Source organism: Oryzias latipes, chromosome 3, assembly GCF_002234675.1.
Source record: "Oryzias latipes chromosome 3, ASM223467v1".
Lineage (NCBI taxonomy): Eukaryota > Metazoa > Chordata > Actinopteri > Beloniformes > Adrianichthyidae > Oryzias > Oryzias latipes.
In genome coordinates, this window is record NC_019861.2 from 26,407,725 (window position 1) to 26,428,676 (window position 20,952).

The 20,952-nt window shown below is 38.3% G+C and overlaps 1 protein-coding gene across 4 annotated transcripts in view; it reads left to right on the top strand.

The window, feature by feature from the left end:
• LOC101173776 (talin-2) overlaps window positions 1-20,952 on the top strand; it is an 88,244-nt gene that overhangs the window by 32,161 nt on the left and 35,131 nt on the right. For all 4 annotated transcript variants that reach the window (XM_011492750.3, XM_011492756.3, XM_004067398.4 and 1 more), the window contains exons 3-10: window positions 14,805-14,976; window positions 15,573-15,670; window positions 16,461-16,590; window positions 16,731-16,883; window positions 18,429-18,571; window positions 18,805-18,932; window positions 19,242-19,305; window positions 19,399-19,503. In XM_011492750.3, the coding sequence (XP_011491052.1) occupies window positions 14,841-14,976; window positions 15,573-15,670; window positions 16,461-16,590; window positions 16,731-16,883; window positions 18,429-18,571; window positions 18,805-18,932; window positions 19,242-19,305; window positions 19,399-19,503 (957 nt within the window). In that variant the 5' untranslated portion in view covers window positions 14,805-14,840. The remainder of the gene's footprint in view (window positions 1-14,804; window positions 14,977-15,572; window positions 15,671-16,460; window positions 16,591-16,730; window positions 16,884-18,428; window positions 18,572-18,804; window positions 18,933-19,241; window positions 19,306-19,398; window positions 19,504-20,952) is intronic.

The following is a 20,952-nucleotide window of genomic DNA, read 5'->3' on the forward strand; positions in this document are numbered from 1 at the left end:
CACTCAACTTAGAAACTGTGTTCACAAAAGCACTATTGTCCACATTTTTGTAAAAGAAAATCTTTGTCCCGCTAAATGGAAAGCATTTGCGTTTCAGGACAGTATTAAAAAGTGTTAGAAAAAATCTGATTTCTGCTGCAAAAATGTTATTTTTTAAATAACTTCAGAGAAAATATTAGCCGTTGTAAAAGTATTTTTTCTAGTGTAATGGTAATATGGTCAAGCCCACTGAAATATGTGGTGATGTGGTGAAAAAGTGAAGAGGAGAGCTGCAGTGTTCCTGAAAAAGCCAACTGTTCTCGCCCATCAATCTGAGACCTGTCAAAACAGGCATTTCTAAATAATTTAGGCTCCATTGTGCAGTGAGAGGTTATTCATGGGTGGAAAAGATTGGGACCAATTACCAGCCTTCCTTAAAGCCAACACTGGAGAAAATGCTTCAACTGTATTGGGTTCAATGTTCATGAGAGGTCCATTTCTAATTGGTTGAATGTGATTGGCTTTAAAATAATTTGTACAAAAGTAAAAGCCTTCTGGTTGCCTTTTTTATCAGATGACATCAGTGTGAAGGCTTCCTTAGAGGGGTGAAGATTTGAGCTTTCACACTTATGATCTGGTGACAATACAGTCATTCAGTTAGTCAGAAAGTTCTGTTGGATAAAGTTCTCCAAATTTAGTATAAACTATGGAGACCATAATTCTGGTTTTCAACGGAATCGTGGGGAAAGTGAATGGTTGCATCTCTACTGCAAATGGATATTTATATTGGAAGTGTCTAACACTTTTTGTGCTAAATTTAAGGATATATTTGAATTGTTTAATTACATTGCACCAGGCTTAGTATAAGATTTTAAAAGATTTTTCTTTATTGTTGCTTTCTTTCTAGCAACTTAAGAATGTGATTTTTGTTGTTGTTGTTGTTCTGTAATACACAAACCATAAATCTAATCAAAATGAAAACTGTGACCCAAAAAATTTATTGTGGGGAAAGTGAATCAGTGCATCCCAAGTAGAAACTAAGTGTGGCACATATTTGCATCTTTACTAAATTTAGTTTTTTGCAATGAGGTTTGTTGCAGCATATTTTTAAGTGTGTTAAAAATATTTAAAAAAAACACAAAGAAAAACACAAAGCGGTATTTTTTTCCATTAACGCATATCTGAATATTCCTCTAAAAACCTGTGCTCTGAGGACAGCCCCTCCCATTCCACGAAAATGAGCGAGTTTTCACAAGCTGATGGAGACCAGTGAAAACAGCCCCGCCCAGAAGAAGGAGTCTGCGCTGCCAGCACCGACCCCCAGGCTAACACAAACACACACTTTCTCCATATAGCTAGCACTGTGTGGCAAAAACGCTTTCCTTTTCTATGCACAATATGTACATCTTTGCAAAAGTTTGGACGTCGTTTGTTTTTGTGGGCGAAACGAGGCCAGGATGACGTCATAGAATGGGCAGCATCCACAAGAAAAAAAAACCAATGCCTCAGAGGTCGAGGTGTCTTACTTCAGAGTTGGAAACAAGCTCAGGAATATAACAAATATTGAATACAAATGTGTTCTTTGGTGTGGCAAAAATAATATATTATCATATGCATGGATATTGTTTACTAGAGTTGTAGAAAAAAATCAATATTTTGATCATTTTGCAATACTTGTATCAATTTAAAATACTGTCAGGATGATATTTTTACAATTATTTATGGTCTTCCTTCACCGTCTGACTCTTGTTTTCAACTTAAACCCCCAGCCACTAGTTTCCAACACAGCAACCTGAACCTCTATTAGCAGCACTACACAACCCCAAAACAACTACAAGATCTCGCGAGAACCAGCTCTTGTTAAATATTCTGTCAGCCTCTCTGTTTTTGTTGTTATGAGACATGCACTACCTACAGAACCTTATTGGTTATGGCACATTCATTCTATTTTTTTTTTCTTATACTGCAGATTATTTTGTTGTGTAAATCAAACAATGTTCACTTTTCCCTTCAAGAAAAAAACATCATAATTTACAAAAAGAAAAGCACAATGAATTTTCATGGGTAAAAGCAACTTGCATATGAGATCCAGCTGGACTGTTAAACGTTAAACAAGAATATGACCATTTTATTACAATGAAAGGCACATTCATTTTCTTTTACTAAGTCATAGTCTTTAAAAAAATATTGAAAAAATTGTTCGGATACAGTCTTTGGATGTATCGCGATACCTATGTTTTCGTGAGACACATATGATATGTATTGCTTTGCTTGACTCTTGCCAATACACAACTCTATTGTTTACTATAAAAGTCTTTAGAAAAGCATAGGCCCTTTGCATTTCTCCACAAACTGCGTCTCTTGTCAAACACCTTTGAACTGGAACAGATACATCAAGATGGTTTGTTAGTGGAATAATGTTAGAAATATTAAATTAAAAGGAAACTTGCTGTTTGTATCATCAGTGACAGAGATTTTGTGTTTATTTTGAAGTGGCTCCAACATTTTTGTTCGGTGTGATCAGCCTCTATGTCATTGAACTAAATACCTCAGATCTGTAAATGCAGAATGTCTTCATCCTGACTGTTGACTGGACTGTGACCAGCTGCTGTGGAACTGACTCAGAGGCATCATTGAGCAGCAGTGCCAAATGTGCTGGAGTAAGGAAAGAGTGTTCTCACACAGTTGGCGGGGGGTGTTGATGCTTATGGGGGTGACGTGACTCTATGGATGGTTTGTCATGAGCTTATCCTGGAGACTCCTACTCACCCTGGGAAATGACTGGATCCTGACCACATCCTAAAACTATCTACCGCATTCCTTTTGCTGTCAGACATCCACTAGCAAGCAGTGGTTTTTGCTTCCTGGGGGGTCAGTCACTGGATTTGATGGTTGCACAATCTCAAGTCGAAGCCAAATGGCATTGAATCTGAAGTCTGGAATACTCAGCCAGCTAGATGATATGGTCTAAAAATTATCTGTCATTAAGTTGTATATCTATTTTTCTCTTATTTATGATTTTACAATTTCTACTCTGACACTTGTCAAATATCACAGCTGAAACCTTCATCCATCTGTTCCAACCTGCATGCACAAAACTCTTCCCCTCTTTCCCATACTGGTTTGTTCCAGACTGTTCACTGTAAGTACTTAAAGTCCTCCTCCTCCACCGCTGCTTTCTGTAACCTCGCTCCTTCACTTGATTCCCTCTCATTTACACATAGATGCTCTGTCTTCCTGCATCTGACCTTCATTTGTCTACTTCTTAGAACAAACCTCTACTTCTTTAGATGTTCCTCCACCCGCTGCCTTCCCTCTCTACACATCACAATGTCATCTGCAAACATCATGATCCACAAAGATTCCTGTCTAAACTTAATTTATCACAGTGGTTCTCAAACTGTGGGGCGCACCTCCCTGGGGGGGGCGCTGAAGCATCTCAGGGGGGCGAATCACCCTGTGGGACACGGCTGGGAGGGGAGGGGGGGGGACCAATGTTTCGACGTTGGAATTTTTTTCGCAGCAGAACATAAACAAAACGGGCTTCGGGACCACATATTTGCGGGTCTTACGTCACTCATTTTAACCTAATCCTAACCGTCACATTTGAAGACATAATTATTTTTGTTAGTGGAGGTTTTGACATCTGAACAGAATGGTAATGCCGCCCGGACGTTGATGCATTTCGCACACGCGACCAGTACGGACTGGATAACTACACCTGCCTTTCTTTGCAACTGTGATCAGATTTGTTGAAAATTGAGAAAAGCATGTGTTGTGGGATGAGTGTGTGTTTACTGAAACCGGTGTGTCTGGTGTGTGAACATTTTTCCTTCAACAAAGGGGGGAACAAGAGAAAAAGTTTGAGAACCCCGGATCTATCTGTCTGTCCACCACCACAGCAAACAAGGAGGGAAAGGATCCTTGGTGCAGTCCCACCTCCACATGAACAGCACATCTCACTACTGTCTTACAGCTCTCAACAACTTCAATGTATTTCTCTGGCACTTCCTCATAAAAACCACAGCTCCCCTATTGGTACCCTGTCAAAGACTTTTTCTAGATTTACAAAGACTGAATTCAACTCCTTCTGATCTTCTTTGTTTCCCTATCAGCTTGAAACCATACTATTGCTCATAAATACTCACTTCTGACCTTAGCCTAGCTCCCACTACCTTTTTTCATCATCAGCCAGATTGTTTGCAGAAGAGCTTTAAAAGCCAGAACCAAGAAAAAAAACAACCACTGGAAAATGGGATCTTTCTTTCAACTTCAACTTTGTAAGTTGCACAGTGAATATGAAACATCTATTTTTTCACCACAAAACAAGCATTGATTTTATTTTGCTTACTTTGTGCCATATCTGCTGCCTTTCACTGAAATCTGTAGCATTGTGGCATTATAAGTCAATCTAGGAGACAGCTTGGAGCTCCACAAGAGTCATGAGAAACTGCACAAAGCAATGGGAAGTACACATTCAGAAAACTAGTGAATAAATGTGCTCTCTCTGTCCCCAAAATCTCCCATGCTGACGACCAGCACTGGCACAGAAGCAGTCGCATTTGTGCTAAATATTTGACTAGCTGGGTGGTCTGAATCCAGCCCCTTTATTTGTGTCATTCTTGGATGTTATTCTTAACGAAGTGCAAAAATACTCTTAAGTGAGAGGAAAACAGATTTCAAATAGGAGCACACATTCCTCCTTTCAGCCATTTGGCTGAAAGGTGATCAACATGGCCGATCCTTTGTTTACAGTTTCCTACTGTGCTCTGAATGTGTATAAAGTTTTGTCAAAAACCTTGGTAATCCTTGTGTTTTGCCGATTCCTGCTGGTTTCCTGCAGTTACCTATTTTTGGACGTATTATCCTGAAGATTCGTTTTGCATCATGTAAGAGCAAAAGATATACACTTCTATCAAAAAACTAAGTTAAAATATGTTGTGTGCAGCACACACACACTCTGTGAATGTAGCACAGTTCTTGTGATGTATGAACTGTCTGGACCAGAAGAACCTTACATGACAAGCTGTTTTGCTTTTTACTGAATATACAGCAGCTGTAAGTAGAGAAGCACTTGCAGATTGTTGCTTTGCCAGAAACTTGCTAAAAGAGCTCAATCAACCTTAACTGAAATGTGGCTCTGTGATTTGACTGCATCTGAGTGAAGTAAGGGGAAAAGGGTCCAACGACTAAGTTCTCGATACTGATTGCAAGTTTACACCTGAGGATTTGTCTTTCCACTGTAGCTTTATGTGTATTTTTGTTTTGACGGGGCTGCTATGCTAACACACGGATACAGCCACAGGCAACAAAACAAAAAATTGGATTGAGGTGAGGTTCCTAATCAGTGTATTGGGAGAAAATCCCACAGAAACATTTGGATGTGTTGATGATGTCACTGCTTATGTGTTCCACTTCAACCAGTTTCTTTGAATGTTTCTTTGTGATTGCACGCAAACGTATTGAGTTCCTGCTCTCATGTCAACAAAGACCGATTTGGGTTCTGTGAACCGTCAGAGCTTAAAGACCTCCAAGATTTCTCAAGATTTCTTTTTACAAAAAAACTGTCATTCCTTATTGTTTTTTTACAAAAATGCTTTTCTGTGATGAACACAGCACTATCTGCTTTACACATTTCTCCAGCAGACCTTATTAAAACACATAAAACGCATCTTATAATGTAAAGTCAACAAAGTGAAATCTGCATTTTTATGGTCTGTTGTACACTCAAGCAGCAGATATATTTGAATCAGCAGGGCTTTCTCAGTACCAGTCCTTGTAAAACAAGACAGATATTAGTCTGGCCACAACTAGCCCATGTAACCATGGCAACCTTTACTTGAACACATCCGGGAGTAGCAGTGGAGTCTTTGTAAAGCTGAGTGTATGTTAGATAGAAAAAAGAAAGAAAAAAGCTGCCTCCTTCAAAAAAAAACTGTAACGTAGGAGTAAGCGAGTGATGTAATCCAAGATTAACTCCAAATGGCGGCTTAAAAGTCATTCTAGGAAATTATTAGGTACCCCATCAAAAGTTATTTGACACATTTCCTCAAATAAAAGTTTTGATTTTAGTTTCACTTATTATTCACTTACTCATTTATTTTTTTCTTTCTAGTTAAAACGGGGTTGAGGGGGATTTATGAATTTTTCCACCAACTTTTTTTTTTTTCCAAGGCAATCAAAAAGTGAAGGATTCATTCGTCTTACCGTCTTGCCGTCTTACCTTTTAATATGCTCTGTAGTTAAAAAGTTTCATCCACCAGGCGTTAATTTGTGGGACTGTTTGGCCCCACATGAAACCCAACACTTGCATTGGAGCTGCTGTCGACATAGATGCATCACCTGCCTGTTTGCCAGGGTCTCTCTCATAAATACAGAAACACATATGAATACAATACTTGTTCCTTTCACTCACCAGAAATAAAGAATGACAGGCACAGCTATCCAGGTGAAAAATACCTTTTCTTTCTCACACACGTCAGTGGGAAACTTTTTGTACTCGCAGCATGATGAATAGCAGGCTGGTGTTATACAGTAAAGTAATCCAAGGAAACAAGATGTAAAGTTTAACACAAGTCTGTGTTGAACTTTGAATTTGCATGCAGAAGATGTCCCTGCTTGACTTGGATGTATGAGAGTGGAACTCCTCACTTGGCGTTTCTCATCAGCCCCCTGCACTCTTCACCAGCTGAATGCTTGTGGCCCCATGCTGAACTGTGCTGGATTGATCTGGTTTAGCTTCAGATAAACTTCACGTCTTTCTGATAAATATTAGTGAAGTTTAAAATATCTGCTTTACATTTGCACGAATAGCTGAAGCAACAGTGCCATGGCATCTGAAGAGAAGAAAAAGTACAAGTTTTGTTGGCTTTAGATGTGCAAATGAAAAGTAAACTGATTAATGATTCACCATGGAGTAACTGAATGGATTCCCGACCTTAGGTGTATTTGAGGAAGAAAGTATACACAGTTGAGAAAACATACTTACAGAAACGGGGATTATATCTGCGTGAGCAGAAAGTCATTTTTTCCTAAATCCTTTTTGAAGTCTCAACACAAAAAACATGAGCAGACAAAATTTATTGCGACTTTCTGTATAGTAAAGGAAAAAAAGAGCAACTATTACAGGGGTCAATGCAGCAATGTGTGGGACTGGCTTTTGCTCTCTGTTTGGACAAAACCAAAGTTGCAGTATAATTATCTTGTCATTAGTGTAAAACTTTGATACCCGAATAAGGCTAATCCCCATTAAAATACAAGTCATTATAAGTCGATGCTGCTTTCAAGTTTTAGGAGTGTTGTCAAATTTTAAGACTTTTAAATGATTTTTACCATTTAAAGGTAAAATGGAAAAAGTATTTTTTCTAATTCAATTATTTTCTCCCATGCGTCTTTCTGTTGTGACTGTCATATCCACTTCAATGAAATTGTCTTTTTGGTGTTTTTAACATGATCTTGTGGCATTTTTCTGATGATGGAGGACATATATACAAAAATTCAGTAAAAAATTGCATTTCTGAGTGTTTCTTTATTCAAATTGTTGTGAATCAGGAGCAAAATGCCGTTTGAAAGAAATCGTATTTGTGACGTGGAAAATATGGTGGCAGACCCCAAGCTCCCTGTTTCGCTCCATTCTGATGCATCTGCTTGCAGACTAATAGATCCATGTACATCTTCATTTTCCTGGTCTGAGCTGGCATCTGGCTCCAAACTGTACTGCCGGATAGCTCTAATATTGCTGACCATTTTTGTTGCACTACTAATGTCAGGTTGGTGGATTGTAAGGTAGCAAACTAGCAGAAGAGTTTGTAAACAAAGGGATGACGGGAACTAGGGGCAGGCTTACTCCATGCCAACAATCCTGCTCACAACGTAGAGGTGAATTTCTAATGAACTCCAGCCATTCTGCTGAAACTATGTCCTAGAAAACGACACAAGCTTTTGACACAAGGATTTTGGCTAAAAACTGCACAATCCCAATGAAAAGACTACTGGTAATGCTTTTACAATCGATCAAAAGATGACCGGAGTATTTAAGTATTTCAGTTAAAGAATTTAAATAAATTATAAGGATTGTCATTTACTCTTTTAGTTTATCATCCTTAAAAATGTATTGTGTAATTTATCTTTAGTAAATAAAAAATGTAGTTTTTCATATTAACCCCTGTCAAATCACTTAGTAACAAATGAAGTACTGCTTTTCATAGGTTTAATGTCTAGCAGCTAATGGGACCAAACAAATGTTCATGTCTCTAGAAGCACATCATTCTTTTTCTTTATAATGCATATTTAATAAAAAGCTAGCATCCATTGGTCTCATTGCATGAAGTAAGTAAGTAAATCTTTATTTGTATAGCACTTTTCTCAGAGAGCGACTCACAAAGTGCTTCACAATGTTAAAACATTATAAAATCAGTAGTGAGACCCAAATAAACACACACAGGCATATAAGTAAACAAATAAACGCGCAGAAGTGAACACAAGTAAAAGTCAGCTTAGAGCTCCCCTAAATAAATTCAGCTTTAAAACACTCGACTGACTCAATCTGGTCTGGTCAGTCTCCCCTAGTTTTTGGAACACATAAAACGATTTTTATCAGTGGATCTCAAGGAACGTGCAGGAGTGTAGGGAGTTAAAAGGTCAGAAATATAGTTCAGGGTTCGTCCATGCAAGGCTCTAAAAACTATTATCAAAATCTTCAAATCTGTTCTGAATTTAACAGGAAGCCAATGTAGCGATAAAATCAGAGGGGTGGCATGACTGTGCTTATTGGTTCCAGTTAAAAGCCTTGCAGCAGAGTTCTGGACCAGTTGCAGACGTTTAAGAGACTTTTTGTTAAAACACGTAAAAAGAGAATTGCAGTAGTTTAAATGAGAGGAGATAAAAGCAGGGATGATCAGCTCAAGGTCAGATCTGGTTAACATGCAATACGTCTTTGTTTGTTCAAAATAAAAATTATTGCATGTTGCATTTTACTCCTAGAATAATGGTGCATTCCTTTTTGACAAGCACAATAAGTTTTTAAACTTAGTAAAAAATGAGCATTTTCTTTTTACCTTGACAAGTGTTCTGCACAAACTAGAAAGTGAAAATATGTCAACCACCCTCTGAGTGTTGGCCTAATTTAGCCGTCATGTCAAAAGCAGACCCCTACCATCTTATCTGAAAAACAAACTCATGCTCTGAGTCATAAAAGACTGAAGTCTATCACAACTGACAGGGCCACACATCCTTTGGCCAAAAATTTATTAGATTGCCAGATCCACAGCCCCACAAGGTTTGTTGTTTAAACTGGTGGGCTGCTCCGTTATTGGATTAAAGGCCATGTTACGGTAATAGAGCCCAGGTATTCCCATCAGGCTTTGCCCTTCCTCACTGATCTGCTGAGGAGTAGCTACATGTTTCTGAGCTTCCTCTCATTTTCATCTTATGTGTTGAGCCCTAATGTTCCACTAATGAAAAAGAATTGTGTATTTAAATGCAGCCTACTTTCTTCCGGCTCTCCGACACTGCCTGGGAACCCATCTCAGTCGTCATAAAGTCTATAGGTCAATGTCTTATTCACACTTTAACTTTAGTATGTGCTGAACTAACATTTGGGAATCTTCACAGCTGCCTCACATTTGTGATACATACTTTAAACACCCATACCAGGTTCAATAAACCCCCCTTTTAAAGTTTAAAAGCCTTTTCATACTGTAGTGTCAGCAAGGTTCAGGCAGCCTGCTTTTATTAGACACTTGATAAAATTTGCAAGAAGTGAGCTAAATAAATCATTTTTTAAATAAGAAGTTGATTTCATCTCCTCTTTGAGATTTGACAGGCTTTACTGTTGGGGATATTTCACTGGCTAAAGGATCATTCTGCACAGGAGCCTTCATTTGCTTTCAGTTGGCATCTTGGACTCTTAAGACTTTTATCCTCATCCTGTGTCTCGCTATTGAAGACGTGCACATAAGACAAAGTGTCTTGCTTCCCACGGGGCATAAAACAACCATTAGAATTTCAGTGGGTCTTAAAACTGCTTGTAAAAGTTTACAATGTCATAATAATGAAAAATATGGGCTGTGGGTTAAGTTTTTAACTGTGCAAAAACTCTTTGTCAAATATTATTGTCATATTATGTTGATTTAATTGATAAAACACAGTCATCTAGTGACAAGGTGGACCAAAAAACAGATTATAGTACTGTAGTTAAGGCAAGGTGGACATTATCAAGTTTTATTGGCATGTTGAATTGGATGTTGTTTTTTAAATTTTATACCAAGTAAGGTATACAGTCACAACAGCATTGGTTCAATTTCAGAACCCTGTGGAACACCACAGCTAACCATATTTTGGGAGAAATATCTGTTTATGCTTTACATTCATTTGAACCTGTTAAAGCATTGTCCTTGATCCCTACTCTGTGTAGCAGCATCATTACTTGAGGAAACCTTACTGCTAAATGGTTAAAAATAAAGAATATTTTCTAAGGAAGATTCAAAATAACAAATTTTCTTACGGTTTATTCACTTTGGCCATTCAAACATAAATTGCCTCACCACTGATCCTTAGGACTGCAGTGATCATGTTTTTACAGAGTTTTAGACATTGGACTTCCACATTTCATTAGTGCACGTGCAATTACGAAAGTTCTTCTCTCATTTTACTTGAAGAGGCTTCAGATTAGTGAGAACGTGTTGCAAATTTTGCTTGCAGCAGCGTGATACTGCAGAGTATTCTTTATGTGAGCCTTCTGTAGATCAAAGCAGCGTAGGTGTAACTGGTGCATTTGAGTTTTTCTGGGAACTTTTGTGTTGCTGTGTGGGAGTTTACAGTGTATGACTGATTAGGAATCTATTTCCAGTCTGCACGTCTGCTTTTAATTAATTTTCTATTGATTTGTGGTCAGATATATTTTCACTGTGAGAAACCAGAGCTCACACAGGGAGTTGCTTCTTTTTAACATGTAGATCTTTTATTTTAGGTTTTCATTTCACAAAACTGCAAAAACTTCCTAATGTGGTTCTTTAAAAAAGGGAGCTGGGAATTACTATTTTTCTTTAATTTAATTCTTATATATTCTTGATTAAATCTGTATTAAAAAATTGCTTTAGTCTTGAACTGGATTTTTTTATGATTTCAGATGACGCATTATTTAGCAATATTGGCCGGTTAATTACATCTAGATTTTTTAAAAATTAAATTGCATTTGTTACTTTAAAAGTCATCTGAAATGCTGATTACCGATGGACTATGAATGCTTAACACTCCCAAATGATCTCTCTGTAAAATGGACAAAAACTGTACAAATAATTGCACACGAAAAATACTCTAATTCTTTTTATTGTTTCCTTTATTTTATCATATTTCTTTCATTTTGTCTAGAATTTTTAATTTTATATATTTTTTGTTGCTTTTTTTCTTTTTGCCCTATTGCCCTGTGCACTGCTGCTGTAGGACCACCCACAATTCAACTGCTGCTGGAAATAAACGTCTGTTCTATTCTTTTCTGTTCTAGTCTAGTTGACTAAGAGTCCGAGTCCTAGTCTAATTCTAGTTGTAGTCCAAGTCTAGTATTAGTTTTAGTCTTAGTCCTAGTCTAATTCTAGTTCTAGTCCTAGTCTAGTAATAGTTCTAGTTCTAGATCTAGTCCTAGTCTAGTTTAGTTCTAGTTTTACTTTTAGTCTAATTCTATTTTATCTCTATCTGCTGTAATATTTGTCTTAATTTAAGAGGATGTCGCTAATCCCGCCCCCCTGCAAACATTCTCTGCTTTTACTATTCAGGAAATACAGAGCCTGGGTGGTTTGCATATGCAACGGGCAGACTAACAGCAGGCTGGTGCAGCAGGTGGATAAACTGCACAGTCATACAAAGAAAGCAGGTAAATAAAGAGTGCCAGCAAACAGATGGGCCTGTTTAGAAAGACTCAGCCGCACAAAAAGAGATGACAAGAATGAGACAGCAGACTGCATAGAGAGGAAAATGCAACGCTCCTTCATTCTGTCAGGATTAGGTTAATTTCTCTAGTGTACTCTACTGTTCCCACACTCTGCTGCAAAATCTTCTAAATTGTGTTCACTTATTATTCATAATTCAAAATAGGTAGCGTTATGCTTCCACATGGGCAAAATGACCTGCCGTTAACCCAGGAGTTTTCCACTGAGGTTCACCTTTTCTGTGTTGGTTGAACACCTTTACATATCTTAAATGGATTCTGTTTAAATCAGTTTAACACAAACTTGAAGATAACTGGACTAATTGAATATGTTCACAAGACTCCCTTTGACCTGCTTAACCCCCTCACTAATCATTCCTGAACCTGAATATCTCCAACACACAGCAGATTACTGAATGAACTCCATTTGGTTTCCACAGAGGACATTTGGTGGCTTTCCAGGTATGCCAAATGTGGAGGGATGGTGCTCTGGGGAAAAACAATGTTTTTCTCTGGTAGTCAGTCAAAGCCTCCGATATGTTTAGTTTTTATAGAGTGCCAAACTGCTGATGATTAAATAAAGAAATATGACCTTGTGCGATCAAACAATCAACCTCTCTCATAAATATATGAAAAAGATCATGAAATTGTGAAAATTTGAAATCTGAGGTTCTGAAAAAAGCCATAGAATTATAATAATGTTCAACATGATTAAAAATTAATATTTTAAAATGCTGTTTTAAAATAATGAACAGGTTTTTAAAGAAAATGAAATATATTTACTAATATAATGGCTAATTTAAAATCTGTGTGCAGGTTTTTCACTATTTCATGATCTTTTCTATATATTTATGAGAGATTTATTGGTTGATTGTGTGATCGCAATAGGTCATATTTATTTGTTTAATTATGAACAGTTTGGGACTCCATAAGTTTTGCGCCATAAATTATGAATATATCTATGGTAAAATATTTGTGATTTTATTTTATTATTATTATTATTATTTTTTTAGGATCGACAAACAGTATGTTAAATTATTTATTTATGTTTTTGCATCTTTTCAGTCACAAAAAGTCTTTTTTTTTATAAACTAGGAAATATGTGAACCTGTATTTTACTTACTGTGTGTTTGTCGGGGCTGCACGTATTCCCACATGTGATTTGTTAGCAGCTGAAAGAGTCTGTTTAGATGTTCCAGTGTTATGGGGGGCTTTAGAGCCATATTTGATCTCAGAAAATCCCATACAGTGTGATACTATAGTGGTAATCCTGCTGATATATCTATCCCACTTTTGTCTTATTGCATGATTGAGGGGTTTATCTTTATTTATTCATCCATTTTACACTTTTGAAAGAAATACTGTCTGATCTTTAGAATCAAGCCTTTGAATTGAAGATCTGTAGGAGAATCTTTCATGACAACTAAAGGTGTTATTGTTCATTTCTAGCTATGAAACAAAGCAGTCGGCATCATCCAGGCAGTATTTACATTGCCAATGTTGGTCTGCTGTCAAATTAATTCAAGAGAAAAAAGCTTCTTGCAATGGAGTTTAGAAGAGATCAGAGGAAGATAATTAAAGTTTTTATGTTGCGCTTAAGACGTTTTTTATGTAAAAGACATGTTTTCAATATAAAATGGAATCTGTTAAAGTTGCTTTCCTGATCAAAAACATTTAAAAAAGGCCAAATCTTCAGCTGTTCTGTACTCGATGTGGTCCACTGATTCAGAAACATGCAGAAGATCATTCACATGATGTTATAGCTCTGCCCCATTAGTGCTAATGACTTTACTTGAGTTATGACCAAGAGCTTGTCATACGTAATTAAAGTTCAAGTCTAATAGATATTAAAAGATCTATTTCTTATTTATTTATACATAAAGTTTAGTTTTTTGCACGTTGATGTAGCATACATTTAAGAAAATGTAAAAAACAACAACAATCACTTTGACATTGTAATGTAGACACAAAATAGTGTCGCAGTGTGTTATTCTGAGTGTGTGGATCAGGGTCGGGCAGTGAAGTGTCAACATGCTGGGTGAGATGAACACCTTCCCCCCCCCCTTGTGTGTGAGCAGATCCCACATAGGAGCCAGACTCTGAGAGTTGGAGTGGGGGTCACGAGCCTCCAGAGCAGAGGAGAGCTACATGCGAATGCCAGCACTGGGCTGCTGTGACCTCTGACCCGCCTGTCACAGAGCAGCTCTGTGTTCCCATTGGTCTCACACAGGATGTGCTCTGTTAGGGGGCGCAGTACAGAATCTGAAAATATGCAAGGATCATCTTCTTGGATATCTCCAAATAACTAAATAATCCTGTTATCAGGAACAAGCGGTGGCTTGTTTGTTCCAACAGGATCTGGAAGTTTTTGGGGAAAACTGCCTAAGTTCTTCTGATTGCTGTTTTTACTATGTTATCTCTTAAGCCCCTTTTTGCTCCAAATAAAATCCCCAAAACAAAATTCAGGACTTTCTCTTTGTTCCCAGCAGGGCATAGATGGGCCGTTTAAAAAAGAAAAAGAAAAACAAAGTAAAATTTGTTGTTAGCTCTTCTGCTTTACGAAGCATAACAAAGGCCTCCTTGTGCACAAATGAGCACTTTCTTCATGGGACGGCATTGTTATGACGTGAGAGGAAGGGAATTTTTCTCAAGTGTTGCTGCATCATAAAAGTGTTTAGACCTACATGAAATTGAAAAATACAAAGAAAAGGTCTCACTACGCACAGCACAGCGGATATTGTTATGTCTTTAAATGTGGACATTATAGTCCCCTTAGCAAGTTTTGGTAAATTGTGAGTTTCTGCACGGATCAGATTTGTCTCTCTTCTCAAGTTCTGATCTTTATCTGAGGTAGAACTTGAGACGATCACTAATTTACCATGTTTTCTGCTCTTCTTTGCAGCTGTAGCTGCAGCCCCTCCCAACTCAGCTGTCAAAGATGGTGGCGTTGTCGCTAAAAATCTGCGTGCGCCAGTGCAATGTTGTGAAGACGATGCAGTTTGAGCCCTCCACAGCCATTTATGATGCCTGCAGGATCATCAGAGACCGGGTTCCAGAGGCTCAAACGGGACAGGGTGAGAATTCAAACAAGGCGGTAGATGCTGATTCTGCTGGGATTTTAGACATGGAAATACTTAAAGCTGTTGTCCTTTCTGCTTTCTTTTCCAATAATGTCAATGTTATTAAACACTTCAATCTGGATTTTATACATGTTCTGGTTTCATTGTTCACGACCTCGTGACATCCAATATCCGCTCAGTAAGTCTATAAGTCAGATTTTAAAAAGGCAGCTGGTTACCCTGATTGTCAAATTAAGATGGGTTCAAACTAAAACATTAAGTTGTCAATTTACTAAAACAACTGTTGATTGAAACATAAGTTGTTTTCGCAGTGCCACAATCATTTTAACAAGATGGTGGTGGTAAAGATGTGGCCAAGAGAGTCTGTGTCCTTTCTCTTGTTTTAAAAACCAATAATCAGAAGGAAAAATGATGTAGTGTTCAGTCAGTCTTTGTATTTTTAATCTTGTTTTGGAAATGTTTGATTGGCTTATGCAGTTCAGTATCCTAGTGATCCCCTTGATGGTACTTGGGATGAGATGTGGATGTGTGTGTGTGTGTGTGTGTAAAATGACAGTCTAACATGATTGTGTTTCTCCCCACTGTTCCAGCATCCGACTATGGTCTGTTTCTGTCGGATGAAGACCCCAGAAAAGGCATCTGGCTGGAGTCTGGAAGGACACTGGACTACTACATGCTCCGTAATGGGGTAAACGCATCACTCTGTTTACCCGCAAGCCCTGAGTCATAGCATGAGTAACGGCGTCCGTTCTGCCTGGTGATGAGTGGTAATGGGCTTAATGAACGCTTAAAACACCAAGAAACACTCTCAAGTGACAAATGGATGTTTGGTGAACCTGGAAAACTGTTTAGCACCCTCAAGTTTATTTGCAAAACACATTTTCCAGATGTTTTAATTAAAAGTTGTTATCTAATGACGTCTAAATCTTTATAATGATCAACTAGATGAGCAAGCTGCTCATTATTGAAGCTTTTTTAAGATGTTAAAACGCTTAAAAAGTACTTAAACACATTTGAATTATGTCGTTTATAAACACAGGCCTGAGAAAAGTGGAAACATTGAAAATAAAGAGAGTAATAAGAGATAAATCTCAGTTCTAGCCAGATGTTGTTGGATCAACAGCTTGTTTAAAAGTCTCACATGTGCTGTTTAAAGCCTCTGTGTATCTTCTGTTCTGGTCAGCTTTAAAACACACCCACCCCCCTCCCTCCAAGTCCCCCACCATGACAGGTCGTAGGCACGACTGTGACCAATTATTTTGAACTAGATCTCACCTCTTTGTCGTACCTGGAACTGGTGCAGCAGACAGCGATCGGCAGCTATTTAATACGATTTTTTTTCCTGTCTATATTCTTTCTTCTTGCTGTGCAGCCCGGACTCTTCCACCTGTTTTTCCTGCCACAACTTTTCTTCTTCAAAGAAAACATTAAAGTTTTTATGATTTGTCTCGTGTGTGTGTGTGTGTGTGTTTGAGCAGGACATTCTTGAGTATAAGAAAAAGCAAAGACCTCAGAAAATCAAAATGTTGGATGGCGCCGTCAAAACCATCATGGTGGATGACTCTAAAACAGTGGGGGAGCTGCTTGTAACCATATGCAGTAGAATAGGTAGGTTTAATGATTCTTTCTGAATGAACAACAGTTGGTGTTGCAATGTTTTTTTCTAATATGATCCCAAATTACTTGTAGATAAAACAGATTTTTCCATTTAAATCTGTTTAGCACCGTTTTCATTCTCTTCTTCCCAGGTATCACGAACTATGAGGAATATTCTCTGATTCAGGAGACGGTGGAAGAAAAGAAGGAGGACGGAACGGGAACACTAAAGAAAGACCGCACACTGCTGCGCGATGAGAGGAAGATGGAGAAGCTGAAAGCAAAACTGCACACAGACGACGACTGTGAGTTCAGGAACGAGCAGCTGAATGTACTGAGAGGTGTTAAGAAAACTTCTTATACAAGATGAGCTGGTGGACTTTAAATTCCAGAACTTATTGACCATTTCAAAGCCCATTTTCACAGCTGTCTGTGGTATCTGTCATCCTTTACTGGAATTTGGGAGTAACACAATTTCCTCTTTTGACCTTAGGTCAGAGTAGCACTTTTTTCCTCCCATTTTTCATCCATTTATCTCCAAAAGTCCCACTCTGATCATCTTTTAATATATTAGAAGAGCATTCCCTAATATATTAAAAGATGATCAGAGTGGGACTTTTGGAGATAAATATATTAGAAGAGCATTCCCGGGCTGCACGGTGGCGCAGTGGTTAGCGCTCTTGCCTCACAGCAAGAAGGCCCCCGGTTCAAGTCCCGGCTGGGGGACATGAAAAACACAACATCAATGGGGGGCCTTTCTGTGTGGAGTTTGCATGTTCTCCCCGTGCATGCGTGGGTTTTCTCCGGGATCTCCGGCTTCCTCCCACCGTCCAAAAACATGCTACATAGGTTGATTGGCAACTCTAAATTGTCCATAGGTGTGAGAGTGAATGGATGTGTGATCGAAGATATTCCACCCTGCGACAGACTGGCAACCAGTCCAGGGTATCCCTTGCCTACGCCCAAGTGGCCGGGATAGGCTCCGGCAACCCCGTGACCCCGAAAGGGAATAAACGGTTAAGAAGATGAATGAATGAAAATGAATGAATGAAAAATGAAGATTTCCCATTTTTTAAATTTTTATTATGATTATGAGGTTTTTAGCTGTGTCATTTTCTTGGACGTAGTTTCTACAGAGCGGCAGTTATTAGAAATTCCACTCTGTTTTGGGAAGGACTGTTGGCGAGGAGTAAGCCCGCCCCATTACCCATCACCCATCTGTTTATCCGCTATCTCGCTAGCTTACAGCCCCTCCCACCCCCCAACCTAACATTACCAGTGCAACAAAAATGGCGAGCAACATTGGAGCTATCCAGCCGTACAGTTTAGAGCCAGCTCAGCCGAGGAAAACAAAGATGTATGTGGATCTGGTCCTCCACAAGTGCATCCAAATGGAGCGAACCAGGGAGCTTTTGTCCTGCCGATTGTAACTCCTACGTCACAGCTACAAGCTTTTTCCAACCGCATTTTTTTTGTCTGCTCTGATTCCTAATAATATAAATAAAGAGACTCAGAGATGCAATTTTAGCTTAATTTGCTTCATATATGCCCCCATCATCAGAAAAATGCTGCAAAATCATGTTAAAAACACAAAAAACACTTTTTCTTTTGAAGTGGGTTTTTAATTTATTTTGAATGGACGTTTCAAAATCTCTCTTTCATTTTAGACTTTTCTAATCTGAAAGGCTCAGTGGTAAAACTGTTGTTTTAAGAGACCTTTTCCTTCACGGAGTAACTACCTGCTTGTAACCAAACGTCTTTTATGTTTACATTTCAAAAAGCCTGTTATGTGGGAGAAATGACCTGCCTCTAGTAGAGGGAGTTTATCTGCTTTGGTTCTGTGTTGGCAGTAAACTGGCTGGACCACAGCCGAACGTTCAGAGAGCAGGGAGTGGACGACAACGAGACTCTTCTGCTCAGACGCAAGTTCTTCTACTCTGACCAGAACGTAGACTCTCGAGATCCGGTCCAGCTCAACCTGCTCTATGTTCAGGTCTGATCTCCATGTGACTTTTTCTAATGAAGCTTCTTTCCATACGCTGTGTAGTGAAAGTGAACATTTACTTTTTTAAATCTGACATCAAAGTATGTATATCCATAAAAGATAATCATGAGGCATAAACTTCTGCATCTTAATGAAAACAATGGAATTGAATGATATTTAGGCCTGTTTGAAAAGTGGTTTTACTGTCTCTGTTCTGTCGCTCATGACTGTTTATGTTTCAGGCTCGAGATGATATCCTTAATGGTTCTCACCCAGTGTCATTTGACAAAGCCTGTGAGTTTGCAGGCATTCAGGCCCAGATCCAGTTTGGATCTCACATAGAGCACAAACACAAGCCCGGCTTCTTAGAGTAAGCACAAATCTAAAGTTAATTCTGGACATACATGTGAACAAATAACTCCTTAGATAAGTCCTAAGTTAGATAAAAACAAGTAAATGTTCTTTTATGGATCATTGTCTGGTTATGAAAATAGGAAAAATGTACCAAACCAATGTGAAGGTCTTTGATGGTTTTTGAGAAAGTTACATGGGTTATTTTCTTTTTATTATTTTATTTTAAAAAAAAAACTATCTTTACAAATATTTTTCACTTTAGTTAGTAAGTAGAAATAGCCAATATTTAGAGAGTAAACTTTCTTTCTTTTTCATCCTCTTAAAGTTTGAAGGAGTTTCTTCCTAAAGAGTATATAAAGCAGAGAGGAGCTGAGAAGAAAATCTTTCAGGTAGGTTCATACTTTTGTCTGGATAAACAGTTTGCCTTAAATCTTGTCAATGTAGTCTTTTGGATGCTCATTTTCTGAAAATCTAATCTGTAGGAGCACAAGAACTGTGGAGAAATGACTGAAATTGAGGCGAAAGTAAAATATGTAAAACTGGCGAGATCCCTGCGCACGTATGGAGTCTCCTTCTTCTTGGTCAAGGTAAGCTTAAAGTTTGTTAGATTTTGATTAGTTTTATTTTATTTTGAAATTCTCAAAGACAAAAAACAAAATAGAATACAATTTTTTCTTCTTGCTTACATATGTTACTATTTTTAAAGGGAAGGTAGGCAATTGGCTTAAACTTGCGTTGGAACCTTTTATCTTCACATTTGGAGACTGCTGTTCTTTTATAGCTTAAATTTATAGCAGGACATTCAGGTTATGAAAATGTCTGCATGTACGTTCAAACTTCTGGCAGTTTAAAAAAAAAATTATGAACTTGTGCTGTGTTTTAAAACTCACATGTTTATATGTTACAACACTCAAAAGAATGACCCCCTCCCTTGGATGCTTTACATTTTTTTGACATCTGCTGTATCTTTGTATAACTCCCAAAGCCCACGTTCGCAGATGTGCACGATCAGCAGCACCTCTGCAGGCAGCACGTGGTTTTCTGGATGGACCAAAACCAGTTTCTGAGACTGAATTCAATTTTCTTTTATGTGTTTTGTAAGTTTTACTAGGAGGCATCATACTAGTTTGAGGTCTGTGGTCCTTGGCAGAGTAAGTCCAACAGCTGCCGATACCAGCTGATCAGTGCAGCTTGTGCCAAGAGTGACAGAAATCTCCTTTAATGTGTGGGAGTGTTGCCGAGAACACATCCTGTATTAAGTCAGGGGAAATCTTGCTGTCTGCATAAAGTCTTTTCCTGCCACATTTTTTTGACTTCCTTTCACACTTGGGGAAAAAGGGATGTTCCATCATAAAAGGAAGGATTTGTCCTTTTCTGATGAAGTCAGTGTTAAGCACTTCCTGGCTTTTGATCTGTGGCTTCCATCAAAGTAAAAGGTCAAAGGTTATAGAAAGGATGATTTTTTTAACATCAAAGCTTAACTAACTCAGTATTTTTCTTAACATAGCTTCATTATTTCAGTGTCCTCTCTGTTTTGTTTCTTTTTAAAAAAAAACCTCAAGTCTTGGTCTCACCTTTGGGATCACATCTGCTCAGGTTTGTTGGCTTTGGGATCTTTATTGACAGCAGCAACCTGAGCAGAAAAAAATGAAACCCAGCCTGTAACCTTTGGAGAATCCAAAAGAGTTCAAATACCCTCCAGAATTTTTGCACACCTCACCTCTTTGCCCTCACGTCGCAGCCCATCACTTTCTGTCCATCTGCCCTGCAGCCGCGGAGGAAGGGCTCGCTCTGTTCAAAGCCAGAGTGAAACGTTGGAGCATCAGTGAATGCTCTGGGGTTTCCAGTGTTCTGCATAGTGAGACAAAAACCTGATTAAGTCCAAATATTTTAATTACTATCCCGTTGTGGCTGTTAAACCTTTGTCACTCGCACAAGTTTATCTGTCCTGCTAACAAAATGCCTTCAGTAAGATGAGAGGGAAAAATGTCTCTGTTTCTGAAATACATCAAAAATGCATTTAAAATGCATCATTA